At 49.6% G+C, this 27,251-nt stretch overlaps 1 protein-coding gene across 2 annotated transcripts in view; it reads left to right on the forward strand.

Moving 5' to 3' along the window:
• Positions 1-27,251, forward strand: part of GAB2 (GRB2 associated binding protein 2) — a 101,045-nt gene that overhangs the window by 48,566 nt on the left and 25,228 nt on the right. For both annotated transcript variants that reach the window (XM_054215579.1, XM_054215588.1), the window contains exon 2: positions 7,733-8,033. In XM_054215579.1, coding sequence (XP_054071554.1) covers positions 7,733-8,033 — 301 coding nt within the window. The remainder of the gene's footprint in view (positions 1-7,732; positions 8,034-27,251) is intronic.

Consider the following 27,251-nt stretch of genomic DNA (forward strand, 5'->3'; position numbering starts at 1 on the left):
AGGGCTGAATAGCAGGAAATACTTACGGATAACAAAATCCATGGCACAGTGGCAGGGACGCGGTGGAGGCCCCGCACGTGGACCATTCGCAACCAGCCCTGGGGCAGGAGCTGAGCTCCAGCTTGCTCCTTGAATCCTCATGCTTTCCCAACATCTTCCCACTTGCAAAGGCACATTGCAGCTTTCAGCAGAAGGAATTATTCAGAAAAGGTTGCTTTACTCAGAGAGAGTTAAAAAATGCCAATGCTGCCCTTTCTCATGAGGACGGGTGCACGGTGGAGGGCTGCGCCAGTCCCATGTCGGGGCTCGGCGTCTGAGCAGTCTCATCACGTCTCTGTATGACAAGTTCAACACTGCTCACTGGGAGCTGGATCTAATTATGGAAAAGTAATTTAGATTTGGAGATAACTGAGGTCAAGAAGGGACCTTTGGAGGTCTCTGGACCAACCTTCCACTCAAAGTGGGGCCAGCTTGAAGCTATGGCCAACTCTGGAGTAAATCACATTGCTCCTGGTCTTGTCCAGGCAGGTTTTGAATATCTCCAAGGATGGATATCACCCCATCTTTTTTTATTTTTTTGTCCTACCACTCATTGTGAAGCCTTTTCCTTCCATCTAATGGGACCTTCCCATTGCCTCTCATGCTGTCCCCATCCATCTCCCAGTAGGGTTTGGGTCCATCCTCTCTACACCCTCCAGGTAGAATCACACCCAGCCAATCCCGGGGTTTCCCCTGTGTCCTCCTTTCTCAGACAGTCACAGCTTGTCTGGTGGTGTAAGTACAACCTCACTACTTGGTATTTTGTTTTTCCATCCCAACCTTAATCAGACACTCCATCATCCCAGCAGAAACATGGTCGGCGCCCTCATGTCCCAGAGAGACATCTTTGTTTTCCTAAGATTGACCGTGAGCAGCACTGAGCTACTGAAATCTTTCCAACCAGAGAACTCCCGTAAAATAAATACGGAGGGAAATGTTTTCCACATTGTGTCACTGCTTCGTCGCCCATCGTGTTCACAGAGCACGGTGGTGGGGAGTGGGTCCTCCAGCTCACACCAGCGTCCATTTAGCTCCGAGCCATCCCAACCCCTTCCTTCCCTGGTAGCAAATCTCTGATGGCAGGAGCTGTTTTTGAAATTTACAGGTTTTTAAATGATCTTGTGAATAGGTTTTAGTCCGTGCTTGAGCCTCACCTCCATATAGCCCAATCTCAGCCAGCCATGAGCGATGCTTGGTGCTGGAGGTCTTGCACTGTCTGCGCCGCCGTGGGGTGGATTTCACACGTAGCAATTCAGTGTGTGCTCTGAAGCCTAATTACACCTCCGACAGTGGGAAAAAAAAAAATCCCAGGAGGGAAGGTCAGTTTGACAGCCTGAGATACACACTGAGCTGCGGTTTTTTTTGCATCGCCGTTACTTCCCCCAATCCCCCAGCGAGCTGAAGAAGAGCCGCCTTGTACCCCAGCAAGGTTTCCCTTGCCCTGCAGGGTCTCGCCACTGCGGTGCGGCTTTATTAACGGCTGCCAATCAAGCCTCCCCCAAAGTAATGCCGCTAACGAACTTGCCATGAACTCAGCCACGGCAGACGCATGATTAGCAGTGATCAGTCTCCATCCTTTTCAAGGGTGAGAGGAGCAGGGCTGGGACCTGTCCGTTCCCAGCATCATGTCAAAAGGTGCCATGAGCAGGCAGTGGGCATGGAGGAGGTGCTTGGAGAGCCATGGGGGGATCTGGAAGGGCGAGAGGGGGCTCAGGGAGCTCCTGTGTGCTCTTGGGCTTGGGAACATCGAGGCTTTGTGGCGGCAATCAGCCAGCAGAACCGTTACCTGAGCAGACACGGGGGGGGGCTTCCTCACTGCTTACAAATCTTCTTCCAAGCTGCATTTTCTTTGAGTTAGCGCTAACACAGAGCGGGGAGAGGCGTTCTTGCATGAATAATAAAACCAGCATCCTTCACGTCCATCAGATGAGATAAAAAGCCCCTAGGGGCATAGAGGAAGACAACATTATTATGCAGGTCACCAATAGGTTATTCTACAATCCTCCTGTACAAGGCTTCACTCTCCGATGCCGGTAGCACCGGCCGCAGTAGGGGACTGTGTCCCTTGTGCAGGACTGTGGGGATGGGGTGGCCGGGTTAGGGTCGGCCCCAGTGTGGGGTAACACAGTCCAATGGCTACAGTTGGCGTTGTTGTTGAGCATGGCAAAAACAATGACAACACTGAGCAAGCCAAACCACCCAAAACACGCTCTCAGGATACCCACATCGTCCCTATCCCCCGTTCTCAGGGGTGATCTTGCCAGGATGGCTAAAATGGTGGTAGCTGGTCGGGGACAGCAAGGGGACACGGTGGCTGGGAAGAACAGTGAGGCCTTTCCAGGTTTCATGGTCCTTCTCACAAGCCATCCTGCAGCAAGGGTTTCACTGGCTCTGGGCAAATCTGGGACAAAAGCGCACACTTGCCCCACTGTGGGGTTTCCTGCTCGAGTCCCTCAGTCCCTGAAGTGGTGTGAGAAATTTGCCCGATGTCATGGCTAGGTCACTCATCCCGCCTGCCAGCTCGGATTAGATCCCGTGGTTTGTGTCAGATCAGATTTTGGAAGGTTTATTTCACACTGGTGGTGTGCTGCGCTCCCAGGGACAAAGGTGGCAGCGGGGGGAGAAGGAGCAGGGCAGAGAGATTTCCTGGGAAATACATATTTATTTTCTCTCTTCTCTTCTCTTCTCTTCTCTTCTCTTCTCTTCTCTTCTCTTCTCTTCTCTTCTCTTCTCTTCTCTTCTCTTCTCTTCTCTTCTCTTCTCTTCTCTTCTCTTCTCTTCTCTTCTCTTCCCCTCCCCTCCCCTCCCCTCCCCTCCCCTCCCCTCCTCTCCTCTCCTCTCCTCTCCTTTTCCCTTCCCTTCCCTTCCCTTCCCTTCCCTTCCCTTCCCTCTTCTCTTCCCCCTATATGTGCTGTAAAGATTTGAGAGGTCTGGCTCAGAAATTTATTCTAATTGGAAGAACATTCCTTTCAACTGAAAGCTAACAGTCTGACTGTTTCCAACTCCTCACTTCTGAGCTAAGATAATACTGGGTGGGCCACCCCTATGGGCCCCACCAAGAGCCATCTCTCCATATTGACACATTATTTACTGTTTGATTCCGTCATAGGATTGTGGCAGTTAGCAAGCTCCCTGGGAATCGATACCTGTCTTTGCTAACATCAAAATTATTCTTTTCCTCTTTTCTTTCCTTATGAAACAATATATATGCTGGGTCTCTGCAGTCACTTGTCAGAGAACAGGGGAGCAGAGGGGGAGATGCTGTCCGACTGTCCTCTCACTGTCATCGTAGTTGATAAAGCTTCTGTCTGACCTGTCCTTAATTGCACTGGGGTTGTTACACACTTGCAATCCCAAGATTCTCTGACAAGGGACAGTCTGAGCCCTCTGCAGTGACGCCACCAGCTCTGTCACAGCATTGCGCCATCAGGACAGCCACAGGGACCTCATTCATGGCGCGTCCAGATCTCTCATGACAGTATTGTGGTTGCTCAAGAGCAGCCACCTCTCCGGTTGGGCTCTCCTGCTTCCTCACCCAGCAGAGGGGACAGGAAGGGTCCCAACCACTGCCTGAGCCCCCCAGAGCATCCCTGCTAAGTGCACTCAGCCGAGGAACCCAGCCACACCGCCTCGTCTCTGCCAACACAACTCACCAACCCGTAAAACAACCAATTTCAGGTAGCATCCAGCTGGGAAGGGGTCAGTTTTGGAAGCTTTAACTTGCCACAGCACTGTTGAGGTGCAAAGCAATCAAATAGCAGTCGCGGTTCTCAGCAGCCAGGGAGGATTTACATTGCTCTGGCAGCATGATGGGCTTTTTTTTTAACAAACAAGTCTTTAAAAGAAGTACTTGCCAAGTGTCAAAATATTTCTCAATGATATTAAGGGCCTTTAGTGGCTGTAATTTAACTGTGAAGCAACCTGATGCAGGCAAAGGACCACACAGCTGGAAATCTGTGCCGCAAAGGCACCGTTTTACAGCTGCTAAGCTGTTGGCCTCTCTGCGTTGTAAAGCTGTTAAACAAACACAACCCTTGGCTCACACCACGTGTCGGTGAGGCACGGTGCTTTGGCAGGAGTGGGCTGACAACAACAGGGGCTTCAAAGGAGCCGGGAAAAAATAGAAATTAGGAGAGAGGGAAAATTCAGGTGGAGGAGGAGATACGTGTTGGCCATCACAGCCCTGCGGTGGGAGAACGTGGTCCTGGAAACAAAGTCTTTGGGTTCATGTGGAGTTGCATCCTCCCCTGGTTTGGCATGGACATATGGATCCTGTGCATCCTACTGCTTCACAGCTGGTGGTCGGTAGACCCTTAAGTCACCCCCTTGCAGGAAGGTGATATTCTAGGGAAGCCTAAACGTGGAAGATTTGGATGATATTGGTAGTTTTGAACGAACAGGTGTCTGAAGAGGATGGGCCACGTGCTGCAGGCTGCCTATCCTTTGCCACATATTCCTATAAGTTGAAGCAAGCTCCGTTAGTGCCACGAGATGCTCCAAGAGCAACCCCAGCCAGGCAACCGCAAGCTGAGCCCTTTTCCTGATGGAGACATAGCGAATCCATGGGGAAGAACTAAAATACGCTTGCTGAGCTCAGTGCTCAAAAATTCAAAGAAAGGGGGAACATCTCCACAAAAATAGGAACGTTCCTGGCTATTTCTTTATTATTTCCTTCCATTCTCTTTAATGGCCTGTGTTTATCCCTCTGGCTCAGAAGCTGATCTCAGGAGGCAGAAATGGCTGGTCCTGCTGTGTGGATGTGCAGTGGGAGATGCATCCAGCTGTGCTGCCTGCAGCCACCTCTCCAGGACAGCAGCTGCTGCCGTGAGCTGTTTTTCTGGCTTGGAAGCTGTTTTAGAAAAACACTGGTGACTCTTTATCATCATGAGGGCACCAGGCAGAGGTGGACAGGCTGGTCGTCCCAAGTTGGTGGGGCTGTTGCTCTGTCCAAGGGTCCCACCCTCCAGTGATACTCCAGCTCCTGAAGCTTCCCAAGAAATTTTGCCCTGACAAGAGCAGTTCTTTTGCAACCAGCTTATGTTAGGACTTACTCAATACCACCAGACTCTGTATGTTATACTGTTTTCTCTGCCAAATATTGACTGTGTGGGGCTTTCCATTGCTACCAGACAGACTGAATAGAACTAGAGAAGTTGTGGCTCTCGCATTGGCGATAAAAAGGGAAGCCGTGGTAGCATCGTTGGCCTTGCTTGCAGCATTTCCTCCTATTTTTTCCATGAAAGCTCTAAATTCTGGAGTCTAGTTTCTGTATTTTTGTGGTTTCTTCAATTTAACTTCTCCACCATGAAGGGAAGCTGCAAAGCTTGACTCCGAATGGTTGGAAAGCAACGAGCCAAGTAGCAAGAGCTGGTGTCGGATGTGTCTTCATTCAGGTGGTCGTTAATGTGGTTGCACAACTTGATCTTCTTTCAGATGCCCTCATTGATGTCTGCCCATGTGTTAGTCCTGCCAAGTGGCCGCAAAGAAATAGCTCGGTGTTAATAGGAAGAAGCTAATGGGACATTTTTCACCTAGAGCTAGAAAAAAAATGTTCATGATGGTTTTTTCCAATGATTTGGGTGATCCGTTTTGAGGAGATGGACTAGCAAATTATTGCTGCTGCCTGGTGAAATTGGTTTTTTCCCTCCCTGATGGACGCAGCTCCGCTGTGTGCTGTTTTTTTCATCTAAAAGCGTCCATTTTGATGAGAAGTGGGTGAGCGTCTCCTGGATGAAACCAAAATCTGCCAGCCTTGCACATCCTCTTACTAAGCAATTTCCTGCTCCGCTGCATTTGGAAGATTGCACTGAAGTTGCTTTCCTGGTACCAGGAGCCAGTTTGAGAATTAGTGCAACGCTAATTTGGTTACAAATTTCAAATACACCAGCAAAAGCTATTTTTAAGCCTTTTAGAAGTGTGGTGCAAATTGGACTGTTCAGAGAAAAGATCACAGGGCTTTCTTACCCTTATTTCAGCCACCAAATTCTCAAAAATTGTGGGATCCTCATGCAATTGGGTGGCTGAGATCTAACACATGCCCATCACCAATACGTAAAGCCTCACAGGGCTGTAGTCACCTCCCAGGGAGCTTCGTGGAGGTCCCAGCACACCACTTGTCTTGCTGCCTCTCTTGGGTTACTAAAGGTGTTTGTGGCTGTTGGTTCTTCCTTCTTAGGGACATCATGTGCTTCCTCATGACCCACCCTCTCATAATCACATGAACCCAAAAAAATGGTGATTTTTAAAAAAAATAATTAAGGTAAAGCTCATAAAACAAGGAAAAGTCTGCAACCATAGCAGGATGGTGGGAATTGCATCCCCTCCCGTGGCGTCCTTTGGTGCAAACCAAGGTCTGCCTCAGGTAGTGCAGGAGCGCTGGCAACATCCTGCAGCATCCCGCTCATCCGCGTGGGCCATATCCAGCCCACATTGTTTGTGCACCTCTCAAACATTCACTGCATTCAAAGGGAGCCTGAACAAACCCAGATGTTTTAAGGACTACTCTTAGACATAGTCCTTCCCTTCCATATGCCATGGGAGCTCAGCCCTCTGCAGGGCAGCATAGCTCTGTGATGGGGAGCAGCCCATGGTGGTCCCTCACCCTGTGCATCCCTCCCGCAGGTGCCAGGATGCTCGTGCAGAGCCCACTCCCCCCAAAAAATCCCTCCAGCCCATGGGATGGGGAGTTACACCTGCACGATTCTCTGTGTAATATAAGTCGTAGCATTTAGCACATCATCATTGTGGCTATTGCCCCTCCTGTGGGCTCCCAACTGCATTTGGTGTGGGGAGAGCAGAGGGGCGGCAGCTCCCAGTGCCAGGGCTGATGGCCGACATTTATTTTGCCAGTTTGCTTCAAACACCATAACCTTCTGATCCCGTTCCCCAGGTAGTTTGGCCAGGAGCCACTGTTCGCAGTGCTCGGAAGAATCAATGATAACCTTTTCCTTTGCTAAAGAGTTTCCAGCATACCAGGGAGCAGAAGATGCTGAAAAACAAAGCTTGGATTCTCCACGGGTCTCCCTGGCTTTATTCCTGATATTTAAAAAAACAAACCAGTTCCCCGTTGGTTTTATTAGCCTTTCTATTCCGGCGTTTAAACAGAGATAGGATTGGCATGGTCAGTATCTGCAGATGCGCACTGTGATGCTTTCAGGGGTTTCTCTGAAGGGCAGGATACCCAAGGCACTGCGTCCGAAGTGCCTGAGCTCCTCCGAGCTGCCGGAAGGCATTTCGGCACTGTGATTGTGGGTCATTGCTGCCCTGCGGATTATCTCGCATCAAGGAGCAAAGGGTATTTGGGTCCTGGGAGTGCGGCTGGGCTGTAGGGAGTAAGGTTGCTCTAACCCTCAAGACTAGCACTTCTTGGGGTCGTCTTCAGCTAGTCTAGTGGGAGGTGTCCCTGCCCATGGGAACTAGATGATCTTTATGGTCCCTTCCAACTTAAACCATTCTGTGATTCTATGATATTTCGGTATTTAATTTTCCCTGATAACCGGTGGGATTTGAGTATTGAACTAATGAACTGAGCTGAGTCCGTGCACCTCTTGCAGGGATGTCCTGAGCAGCATCCCAGAGCGTCCTGGGGCAGAGAGGTGTCTTGTTTGTCTGTGTCACCCTGTACCTGGCAGGGCTTTCTTGGGCCTCATGACTTGAGTGATGGGGTTCATGCTTCCTCTCTTCTTGGTTGCAGGCATGGAAGAAACGCTGGTTCGTCCTGCGCAGCGGTCGGATGAGTGGCGACCCCGATGTCCTGGAATACTACAAAAATGACCACTCCAAGAAACCTTTGCGTGTGATCAACCTCAATTTCTGTGAGCAAGTGGATGCGGGCCTGACCTTCAACAAGAAGGAGCTGGCAGACAGCTATATCTTTGACATCAAGACCAGCGACAGGACCTTCTACCTGGTTGCCGAGAGCGAGGACGATATGAACAAGTGGGTTCGCAGCATCTGCCAGATCTGTGGCTTCAACCAGTCCGAGGAGAACACAGGTACCATGAAAGCCATGTCTGTGGCCAAGAGCATCTCCTCTCCTGTCCTCCCAACGGGGCCTGGCTCCTCTTTCAGATCAGACCTGTGGGAGGGGGGTGCAGCCTGCCACAAGGCTAGGAGGGCTGGAGTGGGAAATGGATGGACACGTGGGAAACCTACATGCGGCTTTCCTACTTTTGATATCTGAAGCAGAGCAGGCTTTGGCCCTGTGAGCCACCTAATTCATTTTCTCCCCCCATAACTGTAGACCTCTGAGTCATAAGAAGTTGGTGGGGTCTGGGGATGTTTTTAGCTGCAGCCATTGTCCTCATCCATCACCAAAGTCCCTTTGAGAGTTGTGGGAACGAGCAGGGAAAATCCCTTGGTGGGGTGGGAAAAGCTTTACTCGACCATGTCCCTCCCCGCTGTGTCTGTCCCCACCACCAACAGGATCAATCTCTTGTGAAGGGCTGATGCATCCTCCCCATCTGCATCTCTGTCTCCTCCTGGGACCCGCCGGGAAAGCACTGGGAGGGGAGAGAAAAAGGTGGAGGGGAGAGGTGGTTTTGTGCAGTAGCAGGACCTGTTCCACTGGTTGCGCTCCACCATCCAAACACGGCTGCACTTTGGCAAGCCTCTGCAGGTGAGCACCAGCAAGATCCCTCTGGTCCCCTGGGACCACGAGGACTCACATAAATCCCAAGTGAGATGGGACGAGGGTGAGCATGGGGTGCAGCACTGCAGTCGCCTGCCGGTCCCATTACACCTGGTGGCACCTCTGGGCATCTTTGCTTTATCTCATCCATGGTCCAGTCTTATCCAGGGGAACCCAGTCCCGTGCTCTGTCTACGTGGAACTCTCCATAATGACGTTCAGCTCGAATCTGTTCTGGTCCCTCACAGAGCAGCTGCCATCCGCGGGAGCTGAAACCCTGCCAAGAGCTTGTCAGGCAGGACAGCAAACAAAGCATCACAGCAACGCGGATGCGATCTTCACCGACTGACGCATGAAACGGGACGTCACCTTGGCAATGGGTGTACAAGTGGTAGAAAGGATCCTTGATAATGCCGCCAGCACGATCTTGCAGGGAAAGGTCAGGCTAAATAAATTACATCCCGTTCCGATGTCGGAGCGCAGTCCTCGAGGTTCAGCAAAATCGTTCAGGCCCCTTTTTGAAGAGCTGTTTTGTTGGAGGATTTTCCATTTTACATGCGTTCAGCTGGGGGAACTGTTTTTCTTCCCATTTAGTAAAATGAGCTTCCAGCCCAGCGGCAGCGGGATCGATACTGGACTTCAGTGAAATATAAATCTGGGCAGCAAAAGGAAAAACAATCTCCCGCTTGCGAGTACATCTGTCCCAAAGGGCACATAGGGCTTGTCAGGCTGCAGAGATCCGAGCGCTATTCCCTGCAGGATCACGGAGTGACATCAGCAAAAGAGGAACAAAAATCCCTATTTGTAACAAAATCACAGCTCGTTAATGCTGTAGGGAAAGTACCCACTTGAAACAGTACCCAGCTGCCAAAGCGCGATTTTCTGAGTCAGCCGAGAAAAAGCCTGCGACGGCAAATGCAGCAGATGTGTCCAGATGCTGCAGAAAAGAGGGAGCATGAATTATTCAGGGCTGGTGCTTCACTTTGGTGCTCACCGAAGCGGTGACCCCACGCTCACCTTTCCTTCACCATCCCCGCTAAGTAATGGCGAATAAATCATCGATTTCCCAAAGTAGATAATGTTTGTTTGAAGGACTCATGGCCCAAGGCTGGGCAGAGAGGTTGCAGGACTGTTGCGGCGTGATGGGTGTTGGGAGTATTGTCCATCTTGGCATACACGAGCCCATCACCCATCCTTCGTGATGGGTCAGCTGGAGGGAGGAATAAAATGGTCACAGCAATATCTGTAACTGCCGCGCTCCGCCTTCATCGCCTCCTTGAAGCCGTGGGTTGATGGGAGGGAGAGGATGAGGAGTTTGCATGAGATTGAGACAGTTCCTGGGTAGGAATAGAGCTTGGGACCTCTTACTTTTCTTTCTTAGACTTCACCCCCTCATCCTCAAGCCTCTCTGTGCCTTGTCGTAGCCTCTGCCTTGGAGAATGAATGAGTCAGTAATTGAATGCACCAAAAAAAGGGGAGGAAAAGGTAACCATCATGGGCAGGAATAGCTCCATGCTAATTGTAGCAATTAATTAACTAAACCTCCCTCTCCCAGCAGACAGGCAGCGTGGCGGAACGAGATCAGAAACCGCCTGGGAAGCCGCCGTGCGCCTTTTTCTGGTTGTTCTTGTTCCTGAGTGCGTGACGGCTTTATGCTGACCCAAAAGCCACTCTGGGTCCAGCCCCAAAGCCAGGCTGTTCCTGGCTGGGTTATAATTGCGTCCCGGCCAGGGAAGTGCTCCATCACCGGCAAAGGTTTTTACTACAGCTGCCACCACATGCTGAATTACCTCCTGCTTGAAGGGAACCCGGCATCAGCCGAGCCCAAGCCACCAGTAACGAGTTTGCTTTCAACCCACCGGTGATGGAGGAAAAACTCGTTAGCTTTTGGGGCAGTTTGGGTAAAAGCCTATTTCACCAGCTCCCCACAGTGGTAGGGAAAAGACGGATTTTCGCTTGCTTTTTGGCATGATTCAGTGAGCAAATGGGCAACCCAAAAGCGGCAGCACGCGGTGATACCAACTGGCTGCAAACCCTCTGCACCAGCGCGGGATCGTGCTTGGGTGCTGCCCACACTCCCAGAAGGCGAAAAAATTAAAAGGCCAAAGGTATTTATACCCTTTCCTGCTTCTTTCTGTTTGCAGCTCGACGGCAGAGTGTAAATTTTCTGTTGCTTGGTTTTCACATTAGTCCTTCACGTCCTGTCTAGACTGGGGGGCTCTAAGGATTAAGAACCAGGCTGGCGTTCAGGGAGGTTTAACATCGTGCTGGGGTTAGCTGCTGGTTTCGCTGATCGCCGGCCGCATTACACATTTGGTTCGTCGAAAGGAAGCTCGTTTCAGCCTTCAGGGACCGAAATGTCAGTGAAGTGGCGGGTATCACTCTGCAAAGCGGCCGCCGTGGCTTCTTCGTTCCCCGCCCTGACCTGAAAATAATCGTAGAGCAGCGCGATTGCATCTGCTGGGAGAAGGGATATTAAGTTCACTCTAAGGTGTTTACCCAGACTGCGGCAAAGCTCTTTGTTTCTGTTAACACCTATTTACTTTGAGAGATAATTGGTATTTTTGAAGAAGCGGAGCCTTGCAGGATCCCGACTCCTCTGCGGCTCCAGGGAAGCCAATGGGGCTTGAGGGAAGTAGATTTGCTCCTGTCTCAGCGCTGCTTTTGCACTGCCATTTGCACCACTGCCACCTCGGCCGGCTTGAAGGGATAAGGGCTACCAAGATGTTGAGGGGACTGGAACACCTCTCTTATGAAGAAAGACTGAGGGACTTGGGTCTTTTTAGTCTGGAAAAAAGACGACTGGGGGGGATCTCATCAATGCTTATAAATACTGAAAGGGTGGGTGTCAGGAGGATGGGGCCAGGCTCTTCTCAGTGGTGCCCGGGGACAGGACAAGGGGTAACGGGCACAAACTTGAGCATAGGAAGTTCCACCTAAACCTGAGGAGGAACTTCTTTCCTGTGAGGGTGGCAGAGCCCTGGCACAGGCTGCCCAGAGAGGTGGTGGAGTCGCCGTCTCTGGAGACATTCCAAACCCACCTGGACGCGTTCCTGTGCAACCTGCTCTGGGTGACCCTGCTCTGGCAGGGGGTTGGACTAGATGATCTCCAGAGGTCCCTTCCAACCCCTGCCATTCTGTGATTCTGTGAATATGACGGAGGGAGAGACCTGCCAGGGACCCTGAGCCACAGGGTGAAGGAGAAACGCAGGCGCGTGGGTATCTCGAACCATCTGCATTTTCCCTGCCCTAGTGGGCAGACAGCCAGGGCTCAGCTGTGAACTGGATTTTCTCATATGCTTTGTTTGTTGGAGTTTAAAAAAAAAACAAAGATACCAAATCCCACTAAACATATCTCGTGTGCCGTTAACCCTTTCTGGAGCTGATCCTTTGGCCAAAACCCTGCCGTGTCCCATTCCTGATACAACTCAGAGGTGCAGCTACATCAGCGTATAATTTAATTTCTCATGAACCACCATGCGTCTTTGCAGTGTGTGTGTCCTTGCAGGGGGTCTGTGTACAGGCTGGTTATTTCAGAGAGGTCGATACCTTTATTAACTCCATCCCAATTTTCTGTGCCACCCCCAGCACCACCCGGCAGCTCTTCTTCCACCTGCCCCATGGGGCGCAGAGTTTCTCGGGGGCTTGGATTCGTGGGTGCTGAGCAAACACCCAGGGGCGTTTAAGAGCTTATTTGTTCACCGCATTAATGCCCCTGTGCTAGAGGTTTAGCCCAGCCATGGAAGCAGGGAAGGGAACATTTGTGGGTGAGTTAATGTCCTTGCTGTGAGCAGAAGGCCCCCGTCGCTCGGAGAGGGTGAGGGGGGCGTGGGAAAAGGATGGTGCTGGGCTCCTGCCCCGATGGCTTGTGTCTGGCAGCGGTGGCCTCTCCCACCCAGCCCAGGCATGTTGTCTCCCTTTTTTTTTTTTTTTTCCATCTGGGACTTTCTTTCTTTTATTTATTTCTCTGCTTTCTGCCAGGGGGCTGCGCCAGGGCGGTCCCGGGCTCTGGCTCGCTCCTTGCTCCATCTCCAAGGCTCGTTGCTGGCGTTTATCATCACAGCTGGGATCGATCCCCAGCAATCTTGAGGCTTTTACCATCTCGCTGAATGCAAGTCAGGGCCGAGCATTAAAGTTTAATGGAGAGCTGAGTGTCTCTTCTTCCTCCTTCAACTCAGCTGCTCTCACTCCAGCAGAGTTTGCCGGATCAGCCCTAGCCACCAGTGACTTTCTGCTCACATTAATGAGATCTCCTACATCCCACGTGCATGATCTCTGCTGTGGGTCTCCTTGGCCTTTTGCTGCTCCCAGACCCTCCACTGGTTACCCCCTTCCAACCCACAAGAGCACATTTATTGCTTTAGCACCCACTTGGCTTGTTTTGGCTGGGGGTCCCATATGGGTCGCTGGCTGGTTGCTCCCCAACCTGCTGCCTGCTCACATGGGCTTCCTGAAAGTCCGTGCGATGAGCCCATATGGTTGCCTCCTCGCTTCTCCCCCAAAAAAGTGTCAGTCCCAGCGTCAGACCAGCAATGCCGCTTACCCCGTCGGTTCCTTGCAGCCAGGTTTGCATGGGTGTTTGGTGAGCAAAGGGAGCTCGAGGTGGGCTGGAGAAAAAACACCAGAAAGGTACCCCTGAAGACTTCTTGGGAGGACAGGAGCTGCCCAAAAGTTCAGTGAAGAGGCTTCAGGTAGCAAGACTAGAGTAAAAAGATATGTTTGCATGCCATATATTACCCACCTTCCTCAAATCCCCCCGAATCACTGGTGTTCACCATCCCTACACGCAGGAGAGGGGCACTGGGGAACCCAAGCAAGGTGACAGCCCTGGGGCAGCCCCTGCTTTCCTGCTGCCGTCGCCTGTCCCATGGCCAGGCAGACCCGAAGCAGAGGGGAAACACTAATGACCGCCACAAGGCCAGGTACTTCCTTGCTATTGTGCCTGGCACACGCCTCCTTCCTTCCCTGCTCGAGCCCTGGATGAGTTGCAAGCCCTGTGCCGTGCCGGGGAGCCTGCCAGCGGCTGAGAAACAGGGGCTGAAGAATGGGAGCTGAGAAACGGGGGCAAGGAAGGTGATGTGGGGGTGTCCTTGTGTCCCTGAAAGCACCCAAGCCCTGATACGCTGCATTTCAGTATCTGCAGGCAGCGCTGCCACCTAAGGGCAGCCAAGCAGGCAACCCCTTGTGGAGCCTTGTGCCCTCAAGCTAGACCAGGCCTTGACTCTTCAGATTCGGTCGATGCAAGGCATCTTTCAGCTCTGGTGTGGGTTGCCTTTGGGTATCAGCTCACCTGGAGGCCAGTCTGTCTCCCAGCAGACAGTACAGCACTCTATGACAAGTGATGAGCAAGATTAAGGTTGAGTTGAGCTTGACCCATGAGGTGGGTGGGGCAGACCTGGTTGGGTTCTCTCTCCATGTATCCAACCTTCCAATGTCTTGTTCACCTACCCGAAGACCTAATGTCCCCAGCCCTGTTTGGGACCTGGAGGTGGCCTGCATTGGGACAGCAGTGTTGAGTCCTTGAACTTGGAGCCCTTTCCTCTCACAGAATGTCCTACCATACGTATAAATGTAGCCTTTTCCTCAGCGGCCCCATCAATACTTTCTTCACTCAGCATCATGGAGCTCCTTTTAGAACCCTGTATGTCACATCTAGACCCTCTGGTTGTACATCTCAAGGGCATTTGGATCAGTCCCACCCCTCCTTCTCTACCATGTGCTGAGTTTTCCTAACAAGGGAAACAGCCATGGCTGCAGATTCACTCTGGGAGGACAAATGAAGATGTTATGTCTTAGCCCCAGGCTTGACCTAGCTTCGCTGGAATGGATGGGGGAGACCCAGTGACCCCAACTCACTTTGCACAAGGCTCATGGTTGAACTTCAGGTGCATGTGAACACCTTCTTGTCTGAGTTCCAGTTCATCCCATAGTCATCCTGCCTCTTTAAATTTGGCCAAAACTTCCCTGACCCTGGTTTTCCTGCTGCACAAACAGCAAGTTATTTTAAGATCTGACACTGTTCAGCTTTTATTTCAGTGTAAACAATACCGGAGATGGAGTGGTCTTGGCACAAAGGAGCAGCTTGAGAGCAGTTAAGTGCCTGCTGCCTTTTTTCCCCTCTTTCCCTTTGGAGATAAGCTAGTTCAGGTCCCAACGAGTCTGCTGAAGAGCAGAGAGCCGCTAACAACCCAGAATTTGCTTCCTAGAAGGCAGAAATAGGGAGAGATCACTGCTGGTCTCTATCAACCAGTCATGGTCTCCTTGATGTGATTCCCTGGGCATTTTGGAGAGGGAACTGATGTCATTGAGAGTGAGACGTCTGCTGGAGGTTATAATCGGTCCACTTTTGGGGAGACGGTGGAAAAAGATGTCAAAAATGAGGGAAATCGTTTGCATACCGAAAGCGCCCATTTCATCCCCTTCCCTCTCCAGAGAACCAGGACTGATGAGCCCAGGTGGAGACATCCCCCTTGTAGACTCTTAAAACTCTGCTGAGATGAATCCCACCCATCTCAGCATTGCTGTCAAGACCTTTAAGATATTTGGATCTTCAAATGGTGTCATTTGTCATCATTTCATTTACACCAGATGAGGATCAACCCCTGCTGTTCTTCCATACCTTCTTCTTGCTGTACTCAGCTCTTCATCACAGTGTGCTACCAGAAGCATTGCAGGATCAGGGTCAACACTGCTGCTGTGATGGTCATGGTCCTTAATACCAAGAGCAGATTTCTACCCCATCTGAGTGCCAAGAAAAGGAGTCAAGCAAGGATGCAGAGGGCTTTAGAAACCAGAAAGCAAGAGAAAAACACGATTAGAATGCCAGGCTTCTGGCTTCAGTGGCTCTGATACAACTGAATATCTGAGATTTGCAATGCTGGATCAACACGTTCTTCAGAATTTGGGAATTTAGGAATTTTTAGGATTTTATTATTTAGATTTTTTTTTTGTGGCTGTGAACATTTTGGACAGGTGGGGCTGGAAAAATCCAGAGGAACTGTCATCTTTGTGATTGCAAACCCATAACAGTGCGATCCCAGAGAGACCACCAAGAGAGACGTGTTAGTTGAGCCCCCGTTAACCCTATCCAGCATCGATGGGAACTGGCAGAGGATGTGGCCGTTTGTGGGAGCACCAGGTTTACAGGCAGAGAAGGCTCTTATCTCACTGCAAATGATAAAACCATCAACAAGCAAAAAAAAAAAAAAAAAAAAAAAAAAGGAAAATTTACGCTCAGCTTTCAAAAAAGACCAAAAGACCAACAGCCAAATACTCCAGTTCTTCTGACTGTTTCCCAGCAGGCGCCCAGCACAAGGGTATCCGACCGGCCTCTTCTGAAGATAAACATGGAGCTGGAGGACTGGGGCCTTTGGGGAAAATCCTGCCCTTTCCTGGCCAAAGTCCCACTGGGTTTGTTGAGCTGAGGCTGGGATTTGAGCTGGGAGGAGAAGGAAGAAATGTGAAGTTCAAGAGGTTTGTGGTTTTTTTTAGAACAAAAACTCATTGCCCAGCCTTTCCAGCACAGGTTTCCCAGCAGAGGTTGGCAAGCTGCGTTCATACCTCTCAGCCCTGACCGGGGCTGTCTCCTAGGCCAGGTACGCAGAATCAGAAACCCATTTAAAATAATTCTTCGTTTTATAATTGGCTTTTATCGCTACGAGCCCTGTGTGCGTCAGGTCAGCCCCATTAGTTTAATGGGCGCCGAGGAATTTTTTGGATGACTTACTGACCGTGGAAAAATGAGTGCAGCAGACGGTATCAGCATCACATCAAAAAGCAAAACCATGCAAAGCCTTTGGAAACAAAAACAGCTGATGGGCTTGGAGCGAAGCGACCGGCGAAGCGGCACTGTCTGAGCAAAACCGAGGGAGGGAGGGAGGCATTTTGGGTGTCGTCCAGCTGGGAGGAAACTCGCCGTCAGATTCGCCTGCCTTTATATTTCCCAGAGGGATCCTGGGATTCTTTTAGCCCATGTGCCCCAGCCATGCCGCGTTGGGGTTCCTGGAGCTGTGCCCCATCTCTGCAAAGCTGCTCGGGCATCAGGATGGGATGCGGATCTGCAAGCGATGCCCAACATGTAGGGGCTGGGCTGGGAAACACAACGGACACAGGACCCCAAAACGTGTGTGCAAGCAAGTTGGAGAGCAAGGGAGAAAATCACAGCGACCTTCATGGTGGATAATTTCAGACAGTTTTTCACAGCGTGACTCTTTTTTCCCCCCAAGCCAACATATTTCCCCTTTTCTCCCCACCATATATTTCACATTGTTCCCTCCAAACCTTTGATAGGGGCCACGGTTTATATGCCCTGAGCACTGCTTTGTGCTTTGTAAAACCCTATAAAAGCCAGGACAGATTTAGATTCATTTCCCGGACCCCAGTGCCTGTTTGTTTACTGGTTTGTATTGCTTTATATTTCCAATTAAAACTGAGCCTGAGTAAAGGGAAAGCTTTCTAAAGCCTTTAAAGCCTCTGAGTGAAGGCACACGGAGCAGGAAGGAGCCATGAAGCTGTCGATCGCTGTGAACTTTCCATGACACCACTCAGGGTTTGTTTCCAGACTGATCTTTATTTATGAATGCAGTAGCATTTATTACTGATTTTATCTGTAAAGATAACGCTTCTTCCCTAGATGGTTTCTATGCTTCGGTTATAATTACTCCCTGCTTCTCAAACATATTCTGCATTATTTAGTGTGGTGCAATGTCAGAGCTGTAATGTTGGTGATTTATTACTTGGATTGTGGGGCTACACCTGATCCAGGGATGCCCCATGGGTGCTCTGGCCACATCCCGGCTCCCTCCAGGAAGGCTGAGGGCATCTCTCATGGTCCTTCAGGGTATAGATGTAGCCAAGAAACCAGTCTTCTGCTACGCTACGCAGCACAAGCACTGAGCATAAAGGCCGGCTCTGCTTGAAGGGGCTCGTCATCAAGGCATGGCATGTTGGTGCATCTTTTCTTCTGCCTGTAGCCATTTGCTGACAAAGGTAGCTCGGTGATGATATCTGCTTCTTCCAAGCTGGGAATGGTCTTAAAAGGGACATTTGGCCACAGCTCGTGAAAAACTTGATGAAAAATGAGACTGTCCAGGAAGATGAGGTGTCATTTATCTCTCCTGTTGCCCCCTTGGTCTCAGCCTGCTGCATCTCTCTCTGGGAGTCAGACCTAGGAGGGGGTTACAGTTTCCACCAGTCATTCAATGAACAGCTTAGCTGTTGGTCCATGCTTATGATTACTTTAAGCTACAGAGGATGAAGCAAATACTTAATCATGAAAAAACACCTCAACTTGAGTCTCCATTCTTGGAGGTACTCAAAACCCAACTGGACACAGTCCTGAACTGCTGTAGCTGCCCCTAATTTGAGCAGGGGTTTGGACAAGTCTATCTCCAGAAATCCTTTCCAACCCAAATATTCTGTGATTCTGTGATTTTTATGAACTTGCACTGCAGGGAAACACCAGGCTTCAGGGTATGGTAAGGAGCTGAGATACCTCAGCAGTCCCAGCAGGTGAAGCTAGAGTAGTTCCCTGTTAGCATCACCAGGAAGGTGGGAGGGCAGAGCACGAGATGAGACATTGCCTCATCTGAGTCCATATCACAGTGTATTGTCTGATACCCCTCGGCTCTGGGTAAGTCCAGACTCGTGTTTTCTTACCCTTTTTGCTCTGTGTGATGTCCTTCGTAGTCCTCCAGCTGCTCCATGGCAGGTGGTGAAGCTCTGGCACATCTCCGCCCTTGCTGGGGACTCAGCTTCCTTTCAGCCTTACTGGGTCGTTGTCACATGCTGAGGAACGTGTCTGACTCGTTTGCACCTTTGATTGATTGCCACCCTTTATATCTGTTTATTAGGATGGAAAATAACATTTCACCTCAAAAATTTCATGATGTGTTCTTTCAGCTCCATGTGACCAAACCCCATCCTGGCCAACACAGCTGCTCCTTGCCAATTTTTGGCATGATTGCCTTCCATCATTTTACTGCCAAATATATAAACTGCCCCTGTTCTTGTACGCCGTTGCTTTTTGAAGGTAAGCTGGAGCTGAGTGACTCATTGCATTTGCTTTTTTTTTTTTTTCATAACCGTCAACAACTCCTCTTTTTGAAGCGTCGGGCAGGCATCTGGGCACTCGGGCACTTGCAAATACTTCATCACGTGTAAAAGCATAGTGAAGGGCTATTGCACTGCCGGTGGCTCCATCCTCACCTTTATCTCACGGCAGATCACCTGCCCTGCCAAGCACCACCTTCTTTGACATTGCTATCTGTGGAAACCATTCCCTCGAGCCTGCATATACTTTGCACAGGCTCAACCTTGATATAAAGCCTTTATGATGGTAATTATTTTTGCTGGCTTGCCGTAACAGTTCACATTGCTCTCAAATGACTCATGATGAAGTCTTTCAAATACCCACTTGAAATCCATAAATTCTAGGATGAGTCTTTTTTGCTAGTTGATGGTTGCTTTGATGATTAGTGTTAGGGTCAAAACCTGGTCAGCATATGACCTTCCAGGTGAAAATGCTGCCGTCCTCTCTTGAGATTTGGCTGAAAATAATTCCCGATAGAGCAGAAGACTCTCTTTCCTGGAGAGCACTTTCAGTCTTTACACTTTTTTTTAAAGTATCTCGATCTCCGTTTCTTGACTCCCATGACTTTTCCTCATCCCCAAACTTCATTCCATGAGTCTAAGAATGGGGTCGTGTGATTTGTGATTTTCACTTGAAGCACATTTCACACTTCTGCAACTTTATTACAGTTTTTAAATACTATTATATCTGTTATTTGACATCAACGTCACTCCTTCTGAGGTCTGAGATCCTGCTGGTTTTTCTGTGTTCTCCAGAAGCTCACTTCCACCATTTCTGCTACCTTTGAGAAGAACTCAGAGTACGGGCTTGCAAATGTTTTGAATTTCTTTGGCATGTTGCTGGAAGGACCACCCTGTCCTCTGCCTGCCACTAATATTTTTATGCAGATAAGTCTGTGATGTTCTAGCCCTGGACAAGCAGTGCTTCTCGAGTAAAAAAAATCCACTGACGTATCTTGGTAATGAGAACACACTGCTGTCTAGTGTCTCCTGGTGCAGTCTGAAGGGAAGACCAACCCCATGTTCACAGACATGTATGACACCAGAGTGGTTCATTTTATAAAGTGGCTTAACAAATTAATACTTCCATGAGTGCAAGAATTCCCACAGTTGTATTAGATAAGTTCAAATATTTGCTTCAATAAGGTTCATAAATGATGAAGTGAGGCACAAATCAGTTTTCCTTATGGGTGTGTTGCTGCGTGAGTGATCCCTGTGAAGTTCTCAGTTGTCTCCAAAGCTTTGGAAATGGAAAGCTGGAGCAGGCTGGCTTCTGGTCCAGTCTGGTCCTGGTAATTCCTGCATTCCTGTGGTTGTAGCCAAAATCCGTTATATCATGGCTTATTGCTCCCAGCATCTGAGGAGAGAAACGGCTCCAATGCACTGTGTATTTGTTATCAAACCATATTTCATCCCATGGGTGAAGCACATGATCTTCAGGGAGCAGATCATCCTGATTTTCGAGCAGATCATCTTTCGTGCCATCACACAGCAGGTACAGGACAACCAGGCAATCAGGCCCAGTCAGCATGGATTTATGAAAGGCAGGTCCTGCTTGACTAACCTGATCTCCTATGACAAGGTGACCCACTTAGTGTATGAAGGCTGTGCATGTTGTTTACCTGGACTTTAGTAAAGCCTCTGACACCATTTCGCACAGCATTCTCCTGGAGAAATTGGCTGCTCATGGCTTGGATGGGCGTACTCTTCATTGGGTAAAAAACCGGCTGGATGGCCAGGCCCAAAGAGTGGTGGTGAATGGAGTTAAATCCAGTTGGCAGCCAGATCACAAGTGGTGTTCCCCAGGGCTCGTTACTGGGGCTGGTTCTCTTTAATATCTTTATCGACCTGAATGAGAGCATTGAGTGCACCCTCAGTAACTTTGCAGACACCACCAAGTTAGATGTGAGTGTCGATCTGCTTGAGGGTAGGAAGGCTCTGCAGAGGGATCTGGACAGGCTGGATCAATGGGCTGAGGCCAATGGTATGAGGTTCAACAAGGCCAAGGGCCGGGTCCTGCACATGGGTCACAACAATCCCATGCAGTGCTACAGGCTTGGGGAGGAGTGGCTGGAAAGCTGTCCGGTGGAAAAGGACCTGGGGTTGTTGGTTGACAGCTGGCTGAATATGAGACAGCAGTGTGCCCAGGTGGCCAAGAAGGCCAACAGCATCTTGGCCTGTATCAGGAACAGTGTGGCCAGCTGGACTAGGGGAGTGATTGTCCCACTGTACTCAGCACTGGTGATGCCCCACCTCAAGTACTGTGTTCTGTTTGGGGGCCCTCACTACAAGAAAGACATTGAGGTGCTGGAGTGTATCCAGAGAAGGGCAAGAAGCTGGTGAAGGGTCTGGAGAACAAGTCTTACGATGAGTGACTGAGGGAACTGGGGATGTTTAAACTGGAGAAAAGGAGGCTGAGGAGAGACCTTATCGCTCTCTGCAACTACGTGGAAAGAGATTGTAGTGAGGTGGGGGTTGATCTGTTCTCCCAAGTAACAGGCGATTGGACAAGAGGAAGTGGCCTCAGGTTGCACCAGGGAAGTATGGATATTAGGAAAAATATCTTCACTGCCAGGGTTATCAAGCACTGGAACAGGCTGTCCAGGGAAGTGGTGGAGTCACCATCACTGGAGGTATTTAAAAGACATGTAGGTGTGGTGGTGAGGTGTTTAGTGGTGGACTTGGCAGTGTTGGGTTAATGGTTGGACTTGATTATCTTAAGGGTCTTTTCCAACCTAAATGATTCTATGATTCTGTGATAGTGATGAGAGGGGCACCAAGTGTTGAACCTCATAGAATCATAGAATGGTTTGGGTTGGAAGGGACCTTTAAAGGCCATCTAGTCCAACGCCCCTGCAGTGAGCAGGGACATTTTCAACTAGATCAGGTTGCTCAGAGCCTCATCAAGCCTGGCCTTGAATGTCTCCAGGGATGGGGCCTCCACCATTTCTCTGGGCAACCTGTACCTCATCCAGATCTGTTTCAGTAGCCAAATAGTTTGGACACAGGTCATCTAGGTAATTTAAAAAACTAAAATAAATCCCATTCCTGCGAGGAAGGAAGAGTTCTTAGAAGTGGCATGTATGCAGTCTGAGCAAGCTGATACTGGGGGAACGCTGCCCTTCCAGCAAGTGGAGCAGATGACGAGCCCATCACAAACTCTGCTTCAGAGGTGGTGAAAATTCAGCGTGTTCATTTTCGCACTCGCCGGAATTCATTTTCATCCGTTTTCAGTGTCAATTTTGATTCACACCTTTTCATTCTGCATTTGAATGAATTTAAGAAAAAAAAATCAAGATTTCTGCTCAGAATTGCGTTTTCATATCTAAAAAGCACATGATGATGATCTTTGGTCAAAGCAGGACAATCCACCCCCAAAAACCAATCCACTCTGATGAGAACAAATTGAAACACCTTGACCTTCTTTCCTTTTACTTAAAATTCCCTTTCGTCCTCTAAAGGTTTCTTGTAATTTCTGGCAGCAAGCAATCCCTTGGCAAGCTCCTATTTTGATTAAATGGCATTTTCCAGCTGGAGGATGTCAGAACATTTTCAGCTGGCCCTAAGCCAAGCACGAAGCACGGGTGATGCACCGGGCAAGAAGATGCTGATTTTGGTCTGGGTGCTGGTACCATCTGTGGTGTGTGTGAGGAGGGGTGCAGCCGCAAGGGTGATAATGGAATCTGGCTCTTCTGGGTTTTGAGGATGGGCTCACTGCACTTTGTAAGCCATGTTGGAGTGAGGAAGAGGAGGGTGAGGAACTGCTGAATAAGCCCATGGGATGGTTCCCAACCCATGAGAGAGCATCAGAGGAGAGAGGGTTTGCTCCAGTCCTCGAATGCTGGAGGATGTTTTCTTCCTGAGTCAGGGGATGAGGAATGCCAAAATCCAAAAATATTGCCCTCAAGGAGGTTGTGATAAATTGGCCTTGCCCGAGTCTCCTGAGGTCCAAGCTCTACGTTATGCTCCGTTGCCCCACTAAACCCAGCTCTGCTGCTGCTGTGCCTTAAAAATAACCACAAAACCAGCCCATGCTTTACTGCACAAGGTTCAAATAGCAACATCCATGCTGGGAGCTCACCCCGCTGCTCAGTGCAGAAATACCCAGTGGGGAGAGATTTGCTTGTCTGCAACCAGACGTGACGGGGAGGTGGAGGTTGTCCAGGTGGAAGCGGTCGTGCACAGAGATAAGAAATGCAAGAGCATAATGTGGAGCTGAACTGATGGCGACCAAAGTCCAGAGGGATGTTAAACCCGGCAGGATTCAGGACTCAAGCCAACCCTGCCTCTCCTTTAACCACCTTCAGCTTTGCCTTGGGATGGTCCCTTAGGGGTGCAAGCCGTGATGGACGGGGGATGTGGGGACCAGGGCAGTGCTGGGACTGACCCTAACCCAAAAGCGCTTGCGGGAGAGGCTGCCAGCCCCGCATTTCTGAGTGCGAATACCACGCTAACACATTGCTGTGCTGCTTTCAACCCACGCCAGTTCTTGCCTTTGGCACAAGCCGCGCTCCCCAGTCCCTGCCAAACCAGTACAGATGTTTTAACACCCACCGGAGCCCAGATAATTACAAACAGAACCGAGAGAGACTGGTCGGGGCTGTTTTCTTTTCATTGCCTGAACTCTCAGCCGTTCTCAAGCGAGACGCCTCCCACTTTCTGACATTGCTTTCAAAGACATTTTTGTGGGCCACATTGCTAATACTCGTTTTATTAGGGGAACGCTGAGAACCCCCGACTAGGATGAGGATTGCACCGTGCCCGCTGACGTAACGGTGACCGCAGAGCGAAACAAGTGCAGGGAAGAAGAGTGGAGCGGCTGGGAAAACATTTTCATGGGAAATTAGAGCTGATTTCTAACCAACAGCTTTCCAGCCATGGCATTGCAAAGCTCAGCTCATTTTCGAATGGGTTTGGGGAGTGTTTTCAATAGGACAAAACCATGCAATCAACTGGTGGGGGCACCGGCCAGAGGATGCTGCAGGTCCTTCTCATCCTGAATCCTCATGGGAGACCGCCCACCGTGGTGAGCTTGCGAGCAGAGCAGATGAGATGAAGCAAGGAGCAGCATCTCCTGTTTTAATGGAGTGAAGTCAGCAGCAAACACCTTTTTCTTGGTCTGTGCTCATGCAACCTCAAGGTATGGGAGTCTGGCCCATGATCAGGAGCTATGTTCCCTCAGGCCATTTGCAAATAGCCAGGTTTGAGCTTAACAGATGAGAACTGATTTAGCAGTACATGAAACCAGTGTCATTTGTATCTCCCCTGAGGCCACTTAGAAAGTATTCGTGGGGAGCAGGACCAAGAAAGCCTCATGTCTACGTGAACCTCACATCTACTCACCCCTTTTCCATGAGGATGCTTTGAGGTCCTCGTGGACATGCAGGTTCATTTTGTCTTTGCGTTCATTATCACAGCTGATAACTGGTTGAGTAGAAGATGACTGGCACAAGCCCACCAACCATGGTGGGCTTGAGCCATCTTCATGGGTCTCCCCTCAGTCCCCGCTGTGAAATTCTTCGATCCCCATGCCCAGTCAGGAAGATTTTCATCTGACATTATTCCTGTTCGCTTCTGGTTGCTGTGGAGACCAATTTAAATGAAACTCTAGTATTTTGAAAGAGAATATGATTCTAAGTCATTTGCGATGGAAGGTCTCATGCTAATAGCATTAGCATATTATTTGATTATGGCGATGTGAAGGGAATAAATTCCAAGTCCTTTTTGCCATCACTGCATCTTAAAAGAAGAGGAAGAGAAAAACCTCCAGGTTTTAGCCAATACTGAAGACCTTTACTGCGGGCGAACTCATGATTTCTGAATGCATAAAGCTTTGGGGGTCACAGGCATTTGTAACCTCATCACAATGAGAATAGCTCCTGGAAGGGACCTTTTCTTTCTCTGCTTCCACTGAGCACTGTTAATAGACTGTCTAATGGGCAGGACTCAGGTTTTTAATGATGGATAGAGAGATCCAGGATGGCTTTTTGAGCTGTTTGCATTTTTGCTGGAGCGCTGGTGTGGTAGAGCCCAGCTGGAGAGTGGCTGTGGAGGGCACAATCCTCCCATCGCCTGCAGAGATTTTTCTTCTTGCATCTTACCCTCAACATCTTAGCAATGGTTTAGCCTTCAGGACTTCTCTACATGATTACAGCATGTGGACAGGGTATGCCCATACCCCTGAATGAAGAAAAACTGCATGGAAAACCTTTGCAGAGGGGCTTGTTTTGAGAGTAAAGGATACAGAGGTGGAAAAGGGAGAGCTGAACTTCCAGCAAGAAAACAACCCAAGCCAAACTATTTTATTTTTTTGAGTCTCCATCCCTAAGGGCATGTTTTCTGGGGATGAACTGACCCTTGCTCGCACTGACCCCCGGGCCGCTTCGTTCGCTGGTTCAGGGACGCGGTATTGCAGCCATGAGGGTTAATGACTTATTTTGTCTCCTCTTTTGGGTTTTGCAGTTGATGCGGCTGATACTGCCCCGTCTGAGCATGCCGGGCTCACCTGAAAAATTCGGGGCTCTACCACAACCCCCTGTCTCCGTCTTGTCCCCTACCCCCCGTGCACTACCCACCTCCCTCTCCTTTTAACCCATCGGCTAAAATACCACCGTGGGAGCAAAAAAATAACATTAATCCCAGATAGAGGAGAGAAAAATGAGGCCAGACTCCTGCAGTTTGGTCCCACGCACGGGTGCAAATGCACCCATGAAGAAGAGGGCTCTGAGAGGGGAAATTTTCGGATCCTCTGCCTTTCCCCATCGCTGCCTTGCTGAGCAGTGGCAAAGCAGACCCTTACCCGCGCTGCTGTTTTATTGACTCCCCAGCAAACCGGGAGTTATAATGTTTCTCCCCCAAGGTAAGGAGAGATTGAAATAAATTACTTCTGTAAAGAGCTGGGAATGGCAGTTCTTCTATAATACAAAGTGCAAATATTTGGGCCTTTCGTGCGCTCCCTTGAATCGAAATGGTACTAAATCATGCATAAGTAAAATGGGTTCACATTTCCTCCCAGCGAAAGTTTTCCTTTGCTCTCCTGGAGCACTAAAGACCTGTGCTCCCATCGCCATAAAAAGGGCTATAAAATTTAAAGCGAGCCGTTAAGAAGCCCTGGCTGGGATTCGGCTGGGATTCATCCTTTCTCCTTCTCCATCCCTGCTAAGTGAGGCGTGCACCCATGTTTGCTCAAGCAAGAAAAGGCTCCCACGTACTGCTCGCAGTGAACAACAAGGAGAATGAGAAGGAATATTTTCAGGGCCTGAAAGCAAGCTTTTCCTTGGCTAGGGGATGCAAAATCGATGGTGCACTAGCTTCTGGGCTGCATTGTTGTGAAGTCCAAGGGAAAGCCCAGTTAGGAAATGCCAAAACTGCTAACCATCGTCGTCATCGTAAATAATAATAACCAATAATAATAACCAATGTGATCCTCCAAAACAGATGCCAGAGCTTCATTTCACACAGTAAGAAAGCTGGTTTGATGCTGGGCTGTCTTGGGGCTGCCTCTGGAAGGGGAAAAATACTTTTTCTCATATAAATTTGTCATGTCTTTCCATAGCTCTTAGCTTTCAACAGCTTCGGCCCTGTCCTGCAGCGCTGGGCTCCACAGACTTCTCATACCTCCAGCCAGATTTGCCAAGGATGCCCCTGGCATCTGCAGGAATCGCACGTGCCGCCCACAGACAGAAAGCAGATAATTTTGCGTGTTCCCATTGCCTAGGTTTTGGCACCTTATCCCTGCCCTGAAAAATGTAAAAATACCCTCCTTGGGACCACTTTGTGTTTTGTACAGTTACAGCCCAGCATCTTTGCCCTTTACCTCTGTTACAGCCTTTTTTTTCTTTTCTTTTCTTTTTTTTTTGTTCCCTATTCAGTCCCTCATCAAATTGGTTTTGCAATGTCAGAGGTGATGATTCATGAAGCAGAGGGTCGGGGACGAGGTTGGCTCTGCGGAGGAAATGAAGCCTGTCCCAGCCCATGCTGCTGCCCTGGGATTGTCCTTCGTCCCTGGCTGTGGCTCGTTGTCCCACTCCGGGGCTCTCAGATAAGGGTGTTCCAGGTGGGATTCTCAAGGTCACACAAAAGCCAGAGCTCTGAGAATCCACGTTCATCTGCTTTTATCTCCAGCACTGAAGCCCTTATAACAAAAATAAATAAGTACACACCAGACAACCCTGTTTGGCCAAATGTTAGACCTCCAAATATTGACATGAAAGGTTGAGCTCCACGATCAAGCGGCGGATTTGCTCTTTAAAGGGTAGCCGCCATGTGCGGGGCATGCTGATATGATACAGAGCTGGGTCACTGCCCCCAGGAGACGGTGCCCAGGGCAGGGATGGGATTTTGGGCAGAGCCTCATCTCACAGAACCAAACCTGTGTTCTCCAGGAAGAAGCATCACATCGTTTCTCTTGGAGTCTCTCTCCCTTCTGCCCCTTCGTCCTTCAAAGGATTGATTGCTGTTAAAATAACTGAGATATATAATGCTTGGAGGTCAGG

Source organism: Rissa tridactyla, chromosome 1 (assembly GCF_028500815.1).
Source record: "Rissa tridactyla isolate bRisTri1 chromosome 1, bRisTri1.patW.cur.20221130, whole genome shotgun sequence".
Taxonomy (NCBI): domain Eukaryota; kingdom Metazoa; phylum Chordata; class Aves; order Charadriiformes; family Laridae; genus Rissa; species Rissa tridactyla.